This window comes from Syngnathoides biaculeatus, chromosome 20, assembly GCF_019802595.1.
Source record: "Syngnathoides biaculeatus isolate LvHL_M chromosome 20, ASM1980259v1, whole genome shotgun sequence".
Classification (NCBI taxonomy): domain Eukaryota; kingdom Metazoa; phylum Chordata; class Actinopteri; order Syngnathiformes; family Syngnathidae; genus Syngnathoides; species Syngnathoides biaculeatus.
In genome coordinates this window covers 10,207,593-10,223,174 of record NC_084659.1, presented here as the reverse complement: position 1 = coordinate 10,223,174, position 15,582 = coordinate 10,207,593, and the positions used below count along the sequence as shown (strand labels likewise).

Sequence of the window (15,582 nt, the reverse complement as noted above, 5' to 3'; positions counted from 1 at the left end):
TGACACGTCGGGGTGATTATTGCATTGTAAAGAGTTCGAGTAGAAGTTCTCTGTAAACAACAGAGGGCGCTGTTGCCTCTACAAAAACTAGATTTGAATAACTGGCGTTCCATTTGATATTTATGACTTTTGGAGTGTTTTGGATAAGTCCATGTACTCAGATTTATGACTACAATTCTGCATTATCATTATGTAAGCCAGTGGTCCGATTTTCCTAATTGACCAGGCGCTATTGGCTGCATTGCTTCCGATTAAGGGACAATAAATCAAAACTATAGAAGCAAAGCAAGCCGTGGAATACAATAGAAAACGTGACCAAAAACATTTTTTGTGTGTGACTAATGTGGCTATGTTAATGCTATTTATATTGCGATGTGGGCCAATGGTTAGTTTAGGACACAGCTGGAAAGGTAAATTATTTGCAGTAGGAAAATGTTAACTGGTTCAGGTTTGGTTTTTTTTTTTCTAAATGTAGTACATTATAGTTTTGTAATTTACAAGTAGTTTAATCGTACCATTAAACCATTTACCCTTTACCACTTATTTAGGGATTTTTTTTTTTAATATTTATAGTAAATTGAAATTGCGTGAATAGATAAATTTTCTTAAACTAATACTCTAATATTTGATCAATTGAGGGTCCGGTCGTGGTAGTATGCATGTTGATTAAAAAGTGGAAATTGGAGAAAATTTGTTGGAAACTACAAAGAAAACTTTGTAGATTTATTAACTGAGAAATGAATAACCTCGGCACGGTGAATCAGCTGGAAAGCATTGGCCTCACAGTTCTGAGGTCCCGGGTTCGATCCCGGCCCGCCTGTGTGACGTTTGCATGTTCTCCTCGTACCTGCGTGGCTTTTCTCGGGGCACTCCGGTTTCCTCCCACATCCCCAAAACGTGCAACATTAATTGGACACTCTAAATTGCCCCTAGGTGTGATTGTGAGTGCGGCGATTGGCTGGCGACCAGTTCCGGGTGTACCCTGCCCGTTGACAGCTGGGATAGGCTCCGGCATTCCCCGGGACCCTCGTGGGGATAAGCGGCAAAGAAAACTGACGGATGGATAAACTAACACCACTGGGAGTATCTGTAGGTGTCCCTAATGAAGTGGCCTATGCGTTTCTTAGATTGGGGTGGTGGGGGGTCTCGTGTGGGCGGTTCCGCTCGCAGACCCCTCCTCCGCCCGTCTCAGACAACCAGGCGAGCGAAACCCCCTCCGCCTCCACCACAACCGACCCAGCGCTCGCCAGCCGCGCGCCCCGTACGCCTTCGCCCTCTCCCGGGGTAGACCTCGGCGTCTGTGCCCTGAAGGAAGGAAAACGAAAGCGGGCACGCACGGGGTCGAGGATGTTGGAAAACGGCAGGAAGGTGTTCAAGGAAGGCGTGCTGGAGAAGAGGAGCGACGGCCTGCTGCAGCTCTGGAAGAAGAAGCTGTGCGTCCTGACCGAGGACGGGGTGCTGCTGCTGCCGCCCAAGCAGCACGATCACCCGCAGCAGCAGCAGCAGCAGCAGCCGCCGCCGCAACCGCACCACCACCACCAACACCATCATCATCATCACCACCATCGCGGAGAAGACTCCGGCAAAGTCAAGGAGCTCCACTTCGCGAACATGAAAACCGTGGACTGCGTGGAGCGCAAGGGCAAGTACGTCTACTTCACCGTGGTCATGTCCGAGGGGAAGGAGATCGACTTCAGGTGCCCGCAGGACGAGGGCTGGAACGCGGAGATCACGCTGCAGATGGTCCAGTACAAGAACCGCCAGGCCATCCTGGCCGTCAAGTCCACCCGGCAGAAGCAGCAGCTGCTCGTCGTTCACATGCCCGGGCAGAGCCACAAGACCCTGCGGAGCTCGCCGAGCGTGGCGTGACATGCCCGGGGAGATCGCGCCGTTTGCGGTAAGAGGAGGGGCGGAAGCCGCGGCGGCGGTGGTGGGTCGCTCGGGGGACGGCTCGGGGAATCCCCGTGGGAATTGGAGCGGTACCTTGCCCTCGGACTCCCTTCCTGTTGGCCACCTAAAATACACACAACAGGATATTAGACTTTTTTTTTTTTGTTATAAATAAATAGTTCCTTGTAGTTTCCCATGGTTTTCAATGTTGGCGGATCCTATGTTGACACTCCATCCATCCATTTAATCTGCCGCTTATCCTCACAAGGGTCGCGGAGAGTGCTCGAGCAGGAGGCGGGGTACACGCCGAACTGGTCGCCAGCCAGTCGCAGTGCACATCGAGACAAACCGCCACACTCGCAGTCACACCTTGGGCCAATTAATGTTGCACGTTTTTGGGATGTGGGAGGAAACCGGAGAAAACCCACGCAGGCACTGGGAGAACATGCAGACTCCACACAGGCGGGTCCGGGATTGAACCCGGGATCCCAGAATTGTGAGGCCAACGCTTCACCGTGCCATGTTGACACTCCATGTTGCGTTCAAACTATTTCATTTTACACAATCAATCATATTAGTATCATATACCTTATCATTTGCGTTGCTTTTAAGCTTTATATTTTTTTTCCATTTACCGTACATCCATTTCATCTCACTTCTCCACCAAGGAATCCAAACGTGTTAGCGGCAATTTTCTCCATTAAGTGACTTTTGAATCGGGAATTTTGACTCAAGATGATGAGAGCAACAAACCCGATATTTTGATAAGAAAAGTCCCACGGACCGCAGTCGGGCGACGTTTTAGTCGAGACAATCGAACCGGGTAACGGAGAACGCGTTTCAAGTGACCTTTCAATCGAATTTGTAGCAACGTGTCCGATTGATTCTGTCTGCAGGTTAATTGGACACCGGAAGACGAATTTGGACTCCCACCCCTGCTGCATCAGCACCGATTCTCCAGGACGAGCCTCCTGACCCCCGTCCGTGTTTCCACGGAAACCTTTTCCCCAACCGATACGCGGACTTCCTCCACTAAAGACTCGTGGACTTTAAAAAAAAAAAAGAAGCATGTGAGAAAAGAAAAAGCGCGTCGGGCTGTGCGGTTATTTATTAGATATGTATATATTTTTTCTATGAATGCGTTCAATGGGAAGTCCGTGATTGGGAATAAGCCTTTATTTGTACTGTCGTCGTCTTATTAGCAGGTAGGTCGGGATCATCGAACCAAAGATTCATTTCCAGATGTGATTTTGTTTGTTTGTTTTTTTTTTTTTTTTATGAACGGGATTATTAGCCACGGTAGCCTGTACGGAAGTCTTAAAACCGACGTTAGCGTGAAAACTGGTTTATGTTATACTCACCGGCAGTCCAACAGCGTGGTGATTATGTTTTTTAAGAGATAAAAAAAAAACAAAGCACCACTTTGTTTTGTTATTGAAGCCCGGCACACGCAACGTGGCTAAACTCCGATGCTAGCTGTTAGCCTGTTAGCTAATGTCACCATCTTTAAAAAAAAAAACGAAAAAACGCTCGCTTTACAAGAGTCAAATGTGTGTAATGTGCGTTAACTCCATTGCTAAATTTTGCGAAACATTTGCGGCGTTAGCCTGGTGCTAACCCTCCCGTGTTTAGCCCATCGCTAACGCATTCATCGTCATTAGCGTGACGCTAACATTGCCCCTGCAAGCGCAAAAAGTTGCGTTTGTGTTTTATCTGTTTAAAAAAAAGGCATGATGACACCACCTTGTGATTTTATTATTTTTAATTTCAAACTGTGCGTTATACTTTGGCCACCATTTTACAGTGTCACACGATGAAAGGTTTTTAAATTGTTCGACTTTTTAAGCTAGTACTAGGTATACTAGATGTGTTGCTAGGTAAACTAAGTTATTCCATATTTGCTCACTATTTGGTGACACCGAAGTACTTCTAAGCCACAGGTGTCAAACTCGAGGCCCGGGGGCCAGATCCGGCCCGCAAAGCCGAATCTGATGTCGATTTCCATGATTGGTTGTAAAAAATCGGTACCAAAAATTTGGTAAATGATAAAGTCGAGATAGTTACCAAATGTGAATAGTTGAAAAATACAGTACCCTTGATTTCCGATTCCAAAAGTAGTAAATAAATTAAAATATTAAATCATAACGGCCATCTTAGGGAAACCGGAACAACAATGTGGCCCGTGAGAAAAATGAGTTCGATGCCCCTGTTCTAAGCCTTTATGATGAGGCTCGTCACACTTTGGAAAGGAATAATTATTGATGACTGTATTCATTGAATTATGTTCACGTCTTGGGTTGTCGGAATATGCATTTGTCTTTCTATCGTAGTATTTTTATGACGTTATGACATGTCCTCCCAAAGTCACTGTCGAAATAACTTCTTTTTTTTTTTCAAGTGTACAGCATCATAAAAAGTGTAAAACCGGAACTGACGGTGACCAACAATTTCCAAACCCTTTTGAAACGCGTCGTCTTGGAAGTGTCGACGGTCCCTTTCGGGCTATTCAGGGATGTGCGTCGCGATCGGGCCCGTTTCCAACCGGCCTTACTTCGCACAGGCGCCGACGTGTTGCTCCTCCCGGCGGCTCACGTTGATCGCGTGGGCCTTTTTTCGAGGCCGTACGTCGGCCGAATTAACGCGTGCCTCGGCGTTGTTGTCATCTCCCGCACGCGGGCGCCGACGCCGTGCCCTTTATCTCGCCTTTGCTGCGCCCCGCCTGACATGCCTCTTGGGCGCCGTCCATGTTCTTTTACTTCGAGATCTATTTTCATACCTCCGAATGATACATTCCATTAAAAAAAAAATATATATATATATAAAGAGGAAACTGGGTTCGTGTTTGGTTCTTCCTCGTCGGGATGGTTCATTAGGGGCAGCGCGTCTCTGCTTTCATGTCTCGCAGCCCACCTCATTTCCGAGTCTAAAAGTAGCGCGGCGGATCGGGTTTCCCCGCCAGTTGCCGCCGCTCGGCTCAAGCGCCACCGGTGTGCCGTGCCAAAAAAAAAACAAAAAAACGCTGGCGATTCCGGGCTAATTCGATTGAACGCGGCGTGTTGTGACTGCATCCTTTGTGACACGTGATGGCTTCGTGGCTGCCGGCTGGCTGAGCTTGTCGCTTGTAATCTTCCGGGACTGACTTCAATCGTCGCCTGCTGATGCGTTTGTACTTTTGGTGCTTTTTGATGTCATTTTGGTGACAACACAAGTTGTATGTTGACAAAACATGCGCGCGCACAAAACAAAAGCATTACCGTGAACATTCAGTTCAGTTCTGGGGCTGCTTTGCTCCATCTGGGATTGGTTGTCTTGAATCCGTGCTGAGTGAACGGGAACCTCTATCAAGGTGCGCCGGAGCCAAATGTGCTTCCCAGTGTCAGAAAGCTCATACCAAATAGATCGTTCATCCGTCTTCTTAGCCGCTTATCCTCACGAGGGTCGCGGGGATTGCTGGAGCCTATCCCAGCTGTCATCGGGGAGGAGGCGGGGTACACCCTGGACCGGTTGCCAGCCAATCACAGGGCACATCGAGAAAAACAATAAGTCGCACTCACAATAACACCGACGGGCAATTTAAAGTGTCCAATAATTGTTGCATGTTTTTGGAATGTGGGAGGAAATCGGAGTGCTCGGAGAAAAGCCACCCAGGCACGGAGAGAACATGCAAACTCCACACAAGCGGGTCCGTGATCAAGTCCGGCAGAATTTGGTCTCTATTGCCAACCGAACCAGCAGCACAGGGAAAATCCAAGGGAGTCTTCCTGCTTTATCAAATATGATGTTGAAATTGTGTCCAAGAAATACATTGTAACCATATTCTTGAGGAAGGGAAGTTCGATTTAATTGATCGCGACGCTGAATTGGCTTTCTCAAGGATTTACCGTAATTCCCGGCCGACAGAGCGCACCTGGTTATAAGCCTCGGTACACATAAAGAGTTTAACGCTAGCGCGGCGCTAGCGTTAGCACGGTGCTAGCGTTAAACTCCGCGTACTGAGACTTATAACCAGGTGCGCTAAGGCTAGCGTCGCATCACCGCATAAACTGAAAGCGTGTGAAAAAGTTGCGGCTTGTCGGTCGGAAATTACGGTAATAGTCCCAAAACGGCAATAAAAATACAACAAAATTACAGTTTCAATACACGCGGCAGCTCTGTATTGTGTATAAGTGGGATTTAAATGTCATTGAGACGATCAGAACTGTGCCGTACTACGTTGTCCTTGGAGGAGGCAAACAGACAGCGGAGGACACGACGACTGAGTCACAGCGCTGCGTCGCCGCTCGACATCCCGCTTCAAAAACCGAGGCGGCGGCGTCACCGGCCTTTGATGGCCCCTTTCGGGCGTCAGCTGCTGCCGGCAAGTTTTGCGCGTCTTGGCGCGCTCGCTGACCGCCGACGTATTCCTCGCCGCGGGCCAACTCTTTGTGATTTGAGCCGGGGGTAGTAAGAGGAGCCCACCGGATGAGGGGCCGTTAGGGACGTTGTTCCGGATTGCCTCTCAAGCACTCGACTTCAAAAAAAATAAATAAAAATAATAATAAGAGATGACATATTTTCCAAACAATATTAAACCAGGGCGGCACGGTGGCTCAGCTGGTAAAGCGTTGGCCTCATAGTTCTGAAATCCCGGGTTCGATCCCGCCCCCGCCTGTGTGGAGTTTGCATGTTCTCCCCGTGCCTGGCTGGGTTTCCTCCGGCCACTCCGGTTTCCTCCCACATCCCAAAAACATGCAACATTAATTGTAGGTGTGATTGTCAGTGCGGTTGTTTGTCTCTATGTGCCCTGCGATTGGCCGGCGACCAGTTCACGGTGTACCCCGCCTCCTGCCCGTTGACAGCCGGGATAGGCTCCAGCACTGCCCGTGACCCTCGTGAGGATAAGCGGTGAAGAAAATGGATGGAGGGATATATATATTTATATATAATTAAATAGCCCACTCTAGTTCTCAATATGCAAGGTGGGCCAAAATTAGGCATTTTCTTATTCAAACTGACTGTGTTTATTACAATTATCCATCCATTCATCCATTTTCTTTGCCCCTTATCCTCACGAGGGTCGCAGGGAGTGCTGGAGTTTTGGATATTAAACCAAGTGTATTACAGTTGATGGCAAGTAAAACTGGAATTTGACACGTTGTCCTAAAGTATGGGGGCCCGCAAGGGCAAAAAGGCCAACAATCGAAACCTCACCCAAACGTGCCAGCCACTAAAGTGCCGGTGTCAAACTCAAGGCCCGGGGGCCAGATCCGGCCCGCCACATGATTTTATGTGGCCCGCCGAGGTAAATCCCGTGTCAACTTAATCGATTCTTGTTCAAAGCACCTCATAGCACCTCCTATCATAAATGATAACGAGATATTGCAATCATGTTTGTGTTAGCTAACATCAACAATAGTTGACAAACCGCTTACCCTTGATTGGTGATTCCACAACGAGTGCAAAAGTTTCATCTGTAAATATGATGAAGTGATTCAAGATTTTCATAACTACATTGTGACCCGCGAGTTTGACACCCCTGCACTAAACTACAGAAACGTTTCTTTTATCCCAAATCTACAGCCTTGCCAAATCCCCTCGAGAACCAATTAAAAGCGCGTCTAATGAGCCTTCATTTGGCTGTTTTATATCATTTTTTGGGGTGAAATTTTATTTCCTTGATCAAACTTTTCGGAAATGTTTCCGCCACCTGCGACTTCCCGCCCGTCAGGAGACGCTCGCAAAAGCGCGCCCCACGCTCACTCGGCGAGATCTTAAACGAGGCGGCGACGCCGAATTAAAAATAAAACTGGTTATTATAACAAAAGCCGGAGCTATAATCACGATCATCGCGCATCGCACGCCCCCCGACCGTCGGCGGGCTTTTGTTTCTCGCCAAAGAAAAACAAATAAGCGGAGAGACGCGCTCATTGTCGGGCATCTGTCTCGACAGATTGTTCCCGCGCAGCAACCGAGCAGGTGCGTGATAGGTGGCTGTGAATTACATTTTTCATTTTTTTTCTTTTACGCCTCAGGTCATCACAATCGGGGCCAAGTGATAATAACAAAGCGGCGCGGATGATACCATCTATCATGCCGTCTTTCTAAACGGCGATTTAGCACTTACGCTTTCGCTAATTAGCTATTAGCAAGCTGGCTATATGGGGTGGGGGGGGGTGGCATATAAAAATGCAGATGCGCTTCCTCGCCATCTGCTCGGATGCAACTAAATGTTGTGTCTCGTTTTCGAAAATCGGCGATACTCGAAGTGTGCTACTCGTGCCGCGACAAGACCACATAAAAAGTTAACTGTGGACAATTTGAATTTGTGGACAGGGTGTGTATATTTACGCTGCCCCCGGGCTCGCTCTCACGGCGTCGGTGCTGTTTTTGTTGTACACACGGCAGGTGACACGGAGTCTGGCGGTGATAACGGCAGTCGGGCGTAGCCAAAACGTCCGCCCACCCCTATCAAGCCGCCTTCCTTACGCTCAAGGTCACAGCCGTCTCCTCGGCGGTTGGCGGCCTTGTTTGTGTGAAAAGCTCACTTCCTCTTTTTTTTTTTTTTTTTTTTAAATATTTATATTTTTGCGCGATAACGGCGTTGTTATATCGGGGTTATCTTTTCCCGGGAGCCCAAACAACGCTCGGTGCAAATTGGGACGGGTGGCCGGCGGATCAACTTCGACAAGAGTTGTTGTCTTTTTTTTTTTATTTCCTTTCGATTTCAGAAATAAATGGATTCCTCAATGATTTTTGCATGTGTGGTGTTTGTTTCCTTTGACTTGACTGTACCCTGAAATGATTTCTTGTTATTTATGTGTTCATCCAGCTGTGCCATCGATGTAGTGAGGACGGGAGGAGCCCCCACGTTAGGCGTCCCACCGAGAACCGCCGCTGCCTGACTGCCTTCCGTCCTTCTTCCATCCTTCCTTCCTTCCCTCCGTGGCATCCTGGTTTCCTTCTATTCTGTCCTTTCCTTGCTGCGTGAATTTATTTCAAAAGTCTGTACTGGGGTCGGCTCCAGCAACCCCGCGACCCTTGTGTGGATAAGCAGCCTTGAAAATGGAATGGGATGTACCTCGGTTTTGGCTTGCCATGTACATAATGTACATTTTTTAAAAATTACATGGAATTAAGATAAATATATATTTTGTGTGGGGTGGCACGGTGCATCAACTGGTAAATGCGATGGGCTCACAGTTCTAAGGACCTGGGTTCGATCCCGACCCCGCCTGTGTGGAGTTGGCATGTTCTCCCCATGCCTGCGTGGGGTTTCTCAGGGCACTCCGGTTTCCTCCCACATCCCAAAAACATCCATCCATTTTCTTTTGCCGCTTATCCTCACGAGGGTCGCGGGGAGTGCTGGAGCCTATCTCGGTTGTCAACAGGCAGGAGGCGAGGGTCACACCTGAACTGGTTGCCAGCCAATCGCAGGGCACTTAGAGACAAACCGCCACACTTGCAATCACACCTAGGGGCAATTTAGAACGTCAGTACAGCTCTGAGGTCCTGGGTTCAATCCCGCCTGTGTGAAGTTTGCACGTTCCCCCCGTGCCTGTGTGGGTTTTCTGTGGGCACTCCGGTTTCCTGCCACATCCCAAAAACATGCAACACTCGAAATTGCCCCTCGGTGTGATTGTGAGTGCGGCTGTTTGTCTCTATGTGCCCTGCGATTAGCTGGTCACCAGTTCAGGGTGTACCCCGCCTCCTGCCCCTTGACAGCTGCGATTCCCCGCGACACTCGTGAGGATAAGCGGCAAAAGAGAATGGATGGATGTATATATCTTGTGTGGGGTAGATTTATCATACACATTCTTTTAGACTTTCATGAGAACAAAATTGCATGCGTTTTATTTTTATTGATGAAAATCAGTTTCAAACTTAACATTTATATTTTTAAAAATTATTCTATTTAATGAATTTGTCATTCGTACACTAAGTTATACATGTTTTTTTTTTTTTTTTAAGTAATAATAATGAAGTGAAGAATATCTTCCTCAAAACTAACAAAAGAGATGAAAACCAGCTGTGGAGGAAACTGAGGTGGGGGGCAGCTGATTGGCTGACAGTGTGAGGAAGTTGCTGCAGGTGCCCTTGATGAGGCAGGAAGTCAACGCGCGAGGTTTCTGACAAAAACAAACAACCCAAGAGGAATAACTGTTGTTTTGTTTGTGTTTTGTTTTTTATAAACGTTTTTTTGTTTTTTAAAAAAGTACAACACATTGCTGTAGTGACAAGCAAAAACAAGCAAAACAAAGGCAGCCTTGCACGGACTGTGAAAACAAGTAAGTAGACAACAAATGTCTCATCGTGCCTTTGCAGAGTGTTTACAATGAATATATTTCATGTACTTGTATTTTTTTAGCTCATTAAATAATCTGTTCATGTATTTGGTGGGTGGCACGGTGCCTCAGCTGGTAAAGTGTTGGCCTCACAGTTCTGAGGTCCTGGGTTCAATCCTGGCCCCGCCTGTGTGGAGTTTGCATGTTCTCCCCGTGCCTGCGTGGGTTTTCTCCGGGCACTCCGGTTTCCTCCCACATCCCTAAAAACATGCAACATAAATTGGACACTCTAAATTGTCCGTAGGTGTGATAGTCCGTGAGACTGTTTGTCTCTATGTGCCCTGTGATTGGCTGGCAACCAGTTCAGGGTGTGCCCCGCCTCCTGCCCATTGACAGCTGGGATAGGCTCCAGCACTCCTCGCGACCCTCGTGAGGATAAGCAGCAAAGAAAACGGATGAATGTATTTAGTATAAATAAAAATGTGTTGCATTAAAAACCGTAACACACTGTACAGTATAAATTTTACATTTAATGAAATAATTTATCATACAATTGTAGTATAACTGCTTCAACTGTAGTCATGAAATGGAAAAAGGAGATTTTTTGTGTATTTTTTTTAGATTTTTTTTTTTAATTCATCTCGTTCTATAATTTGTTCATTCGTGATAGGGAATATAGTCAAAACAATAATTATCAATAATGAAATGAAAATGGGAATGAAATGACTGATATCCTGATCTTATGATATTTATTGAAAGAAAATATCTACCATGTCAAGCACATATTACACTTTATACATTTGACTATTTGGGGATGAATAGTGAAATGTCACTCATTTAAAAAAAGGTGAAAATTTTCATTTTAATACAAAGTGATGCTGAGGTATCTATACAGTTTTTTTTTTTGGGGGGGGGGGCAGGACGCTAGCTTTATTTTGTCACAATTTAAAAAATGTACAATGCTCTTACCAGCGTAAGTGACTATGTGTCAATACACAAAATATCCATCCATCCATGTTCTTTGCCGCTTATCCTCACGAGAATCGCGGGGAGCGCTGGAGCCTATCCCAGCTGTCAACAGGCATGAGGTGGGGTACACCTTTAACTGGTCGCCATAGAGACAAACAGCCGCACTCAGGGTCCAATGTCCATGTTGGATGTTTTTGGGATGTGGGAGGAAACCGGAGTGCCCACCCAGAGAAAACCCACGCAGGCACGGGGAGAACATGCAAACTCCACACAAGGCAGGGCCGGGATCAAACCCGGGTCCTCAGAACTGTGAGGCCAATGCTTTCACCAGCTGAGCCACCGCCTGTCAATATTAATCAGTATTAATCCATTTTTTTTTTTGGTGTGTGTAAAATATTGTGTTTTTGACACGAAGAGATTGTGTGCTTTTAAGCGTCCTCTCGAGTTTTAAGACTCATGAATTTCCCTTCCCGGAAAAGCCAGTGGGCGAAAACGAGTCAGCTCGGGTGTGTGCCAGATAATAACACTTGAAAATGTTAACAAACACAGGGTGTAAAAAGTCTACACACCCCTGTTCAATTGCCAGCGTTTTGTGATATTTGTGAAAAGTGTTTGCACTTAACCTGAAAAGGACCGGTTCCCATCGTGGAGCGTCCAAACAAGGTTCTACCCCAGTAAAGTAAATGTCAGTGTATAGTATGAACGGGGGGGGGAGAACAAGCACAGTGAGTTACTGAAATTGAAATGTCATGCAGCACAGACATTTTCATAAAACCCTTTTTCTTTTCCTTTCATTTACTTCCACCACACGCGTTGGTCGGCCATTTCTAGGAGGGGGGGGGGGCATTCTAATGTAGCCCACCACCCCTGAAATTCTGATCCAAAAGTGGAATCCGGTTCGCACCTCAGCCAGGTCTGTCCTTTGCTTAAATGACTTCCTCTTCTTATCTGGCGGGGTGTTCTCTCACTGATTCCATTCTGGCTCTCTTATCCTCTTATCTCTCGTCTTCCTGTAATTTCCCCCCGCCCCAACCCCCACCATCCCCAAAAATCCCTCAGCGAGGCTCTCGTTCGCGGGACAAATAATGGTGGCACTCGCGAGCGCGAGTGTCGGAGGCGCACTTGGGCGCCCGAGACCCTCACAGATGGGATGGAGTGCGGGATGATGAGTGGGAAGTGATGGGGAGGATGGGGGGGGGGGGGGGATTTACTGAGGCTTCGTTCAATGTCACCCTGGAATCTAACACACCTCATCATTTCCTCCTTTTGTCATCCCGCGATCCTGCCCTAGCTCGTAATAATCAAACGCCCGTCACGCAGACAGGTATATCCCCCCCCCCCCCCGTCCCCCCGTCCCCACCCATCCTCACCTCCCTCCTCTACGGCGATACTGTCAGCTTTATGGATGCACCCCAGCCTTGCACGGCGACTCATCCGGAATCAAAAGCGCGCTGGCCTGCGTGAGGTTCATTTCAAAGCAGGGAACCGTCGCCGCCTGGGTCGGGTTACGTGGGAGAATTCGTCGCATTTGAGCTCTTGGCTCCTTTTATCGCCCGCAGAACGACGTTGCCGCGGGCCAAACCCACGGGAAGGGACTCATCGCTTACTGGAACGCAAAGGGCAACGCTTGCAAAAGGACGGCTGTTCGGTTCGATTACGCTCAAATATTACACACAATGTTGTTTAAAAAAAAAAAAAAAAAAAGAAGACTAAGATGTGAATAAAATGCTGACAGTGACAAATGGAGCTAAAGTACAACGCCAGGAACTGGAAAAAAAAAAGAAAATCTACAAGAAACAGACTCTTTGCAAGTATTCCCTCGTGTCTGCGAAATACAGCGATTTAGAAAAATGATACCTGATGCCGCGTTCGCAGAAGACTCCCCGCGACCCTTGTGAGGATAAGCGGCAAAGAAAATGGATGGATGAATAATATTGATACATAGTCACTTACGCTGGTAAGAGCATTGTACATTTTTTTAAATTGTGACAAAATAACGCGAGCGTCCTGCCCCCCCCAAAAAAAACTGTATAAATATTTTTCCACCATTCTGTATTAAAACGAATGTTTTTTTTTTTTTTATACGAGTGACATTTCACTATTCATCCCCAAAAGGTTAAATGTATAAAGTGTAACGTGCATCACATGACTAATATTTTTCTCACCATATCATAGGATCAGGATATCAATCATTTGATTCCTATTTTCATTTAATTATTAATCATTATTTTTTGAATGCACTCCCCAATCATGAATGAACAAACTATAGAATGAGGTGAATTAAAAACAAAAATCTAAAAAATAAAATAATAATAATAAATAATTCATTTTTCTATTTTATCACTAATGGTTGAGGTGGACAGATTATTTTATTAAATGTAAAATGTATACTCTACAGTATGCTCCAGTTTGTAATGCAACACAATCACACTAAATGCATGAATCCATCAATTTTCTTTGCCGCTTATCCTCACGAGGGTCGGGGTCGTGCTGGAACCCAGCCGTCAACGGGCAGGAAGCAGGGTACACCCTGAACTGGTCGCCAGCCAATCGCGGGGCACATGGAGACAAATAGACGCACTCACAATCACACCTATGGGCAGTTTAGAGTGTCCAATTAATGTTGCGTGTTTTTGGGACGTGGGAGGAAACCCACGCAGGCATGGGCACAACATGCAAACTCCACACAGGCAGGCCCGTGATCAAACCTGGGTCCTCAGAACTGTGAGGCCAACGCTTTACCAGCTGGGCCACCGTGCCGCCTGGAAAGTTAATAAAGGTTCAAAAACAAAAATTGGACACTAAATTGTCCCTAGGGGTGATTGTGAGTGTGGCTGTTTGTCTCTATGTGCCCTGCGATTGGCTGGGGACCAGTTCAGGGTGCACCCCGCCTCCTGCCCGTTGACAGATGGGATTGGCTCCAGGCAGCACTCCCCGCGACCCTCGTGAGGATAAGTGGCAAAGAAAATGGATGGCTATATTTAGTGTAAACAAAAGTGTTGCGTTAAAAAGTGCAACATACTATACAGTATAAATTTTAATGAAGTAATTTTTAATACAATTTTAGTATAACTGCTTCCACTGTAAGTAATAAAATAGAAAAATGATTTTTTTGTGTATTTTTTCTAGATTTTTGTTTTTAATTCATCTCATTCTATAATTTGTTCATTCATAATTAGGAATATACTAAAAAAATAATGATGAGTTATGAAATGTAAATATTAATAAAATTATTGATATCCTGATCCTATGATATGATTGATTGATGATAATTATTAAAAGAAAATATTTGAATTGAAATTGGAATATTAGATTTGAATTAAAAACAATAAAAAAATACACAAATTTGCAAAGCTTTTACTATGGCAACATAGTAAAGGAACATATTTACTAAATGATGACCTATGTGGAACAAAAAAGTGCATCCATTGTTTGCCTCACCTTGTTTTTTAACTTATGTTTTATTTTATCTTTGGTCTAAAAAGATGAATTTCTATCAAATATAAGATTTGAGCTGCAAATAAAGGGAACAACAACAACAAAAGGTTCAATGCTACGAAATAAAAATTCAAAGTAGTTGATTGAAGTCCAGTCTTCACAGCCAGAACTCTTCCCGAACGCCAATTTGTGAGGTGAGATGCCGCGGTAAAATAAAAGCGCGTCCTCCCCTCGCCGCGAAAATCCTTCGGAACATTTAAAAAAAAAAAAAAAAAATTGCTTTTAAATTTGGGTCCTCAGCAAAACACAGAGCGCCGTCTCGCAATTTTCCCCACTGAATAAATCATCAAGTTCAGCCCCATGCAAACGTTCTCGTGCCTCTGCAACCAGCGCAAGTAGGGCGGAGGCATAATTCCGTTTTTTTTTTTTTTTTTTTTTGGGGGGGGGGTTGTGATTCCGCTTGAAAGAGCCCATTTTAACTTTGCTCATGGTCACCCAGCCCTACAGGAATCGAATATATACAGAGCCCCCCCCCCCAAAAAAAAAAAACAACAACACTCATCACGATACTTTCTGTGCCGATGTACGTTAAATTGGGGACTTGCTAAAACGCAAGCTTGGCCACATCTCCACGACAACGTGAGGTGTTCATTCTAACTGGACAATGTAAACTAATAAGTGTTCAATCATTTCATTCTTAGACTGAATCTCTCATGTACCCGTCTGATAAAAATGAGAGTTTATAATGTATAAGGCATGATGTTCATAAAGTCCAGTGAACATCATGCCTTTGCCTTGGGAGTCCTGTATTTGGGTCCGCCCCCGCATCGTTGGTTCGCGACATTCTACGAAAAGGTTTTTGGTAGATTCCAACAAATTTGCAATTTTTTTTTCCAATTTCCACTTTTTAGTGAACATTTATACAAGCACGACCAGCCCCTCAATTGACCAAATATGAATTTTGCATTTGCCGAAAGTATTGTTCATGTCTGGTGAAAGTATATTCATCTCTGGGGGAGGGAAA

At 45.8% G+C, this 15,582-nt stretch overlaps 2 protein-coding genes across 2 annotated transcripts in view; both read left to right on the top strand.

Moving 5' to 3' along the window:
* The first annotated feature begins 313 nt into the window (after positions 1 to 313).
* phlda1 (pleckstrin homology-like domain, family A, member 1) lies at positions 314 to 4,667 on the top strand. Its single transcript, XM_061807542.1, has 2 exons — positions 314 to 1,897; positions 2,787 to 4,667. Exon 1 carries the CDS (start codon positions 1,060 to 1,062, stop codon positions 1,867 to 1,869), a length of 810 nt encoding a protein of 269 aa, XP_061663526.1. The 5' UTR covers positions 314 to 1,059; the 3' UTR covers positions 1,870 to 1,897; positions 2,787 to 4,667.
* A 5,313-nt stretch (positions 4,668 to 9,980) lies between these two features.
* LOC133493380 (uncharacterized) overlaps positions 9,981 to 15,582 on the top strand; it is a 62,033-nt gene continuing 56,431 nt past the window's right edge. Inside the window, exon 1 of the mRNA XM_061806688.1 lies at positions 9,981 to 10,154. The gene's annotated coding sequence lies outside the window, so the exon portion shown is untranslated. The remainder of the gene's footprint in view (positions 10,155 to 15,582) is intronic.

What these genes read in the sequence shown, in the direction of transcription:
- phlda1 (XM_061807542.1), top strand. Translation starts at nt 1,060, where the DNA reads ATGGATAAACTAACACCACTGGGAGTATCTGTAGGTGTCCCTAATGAA.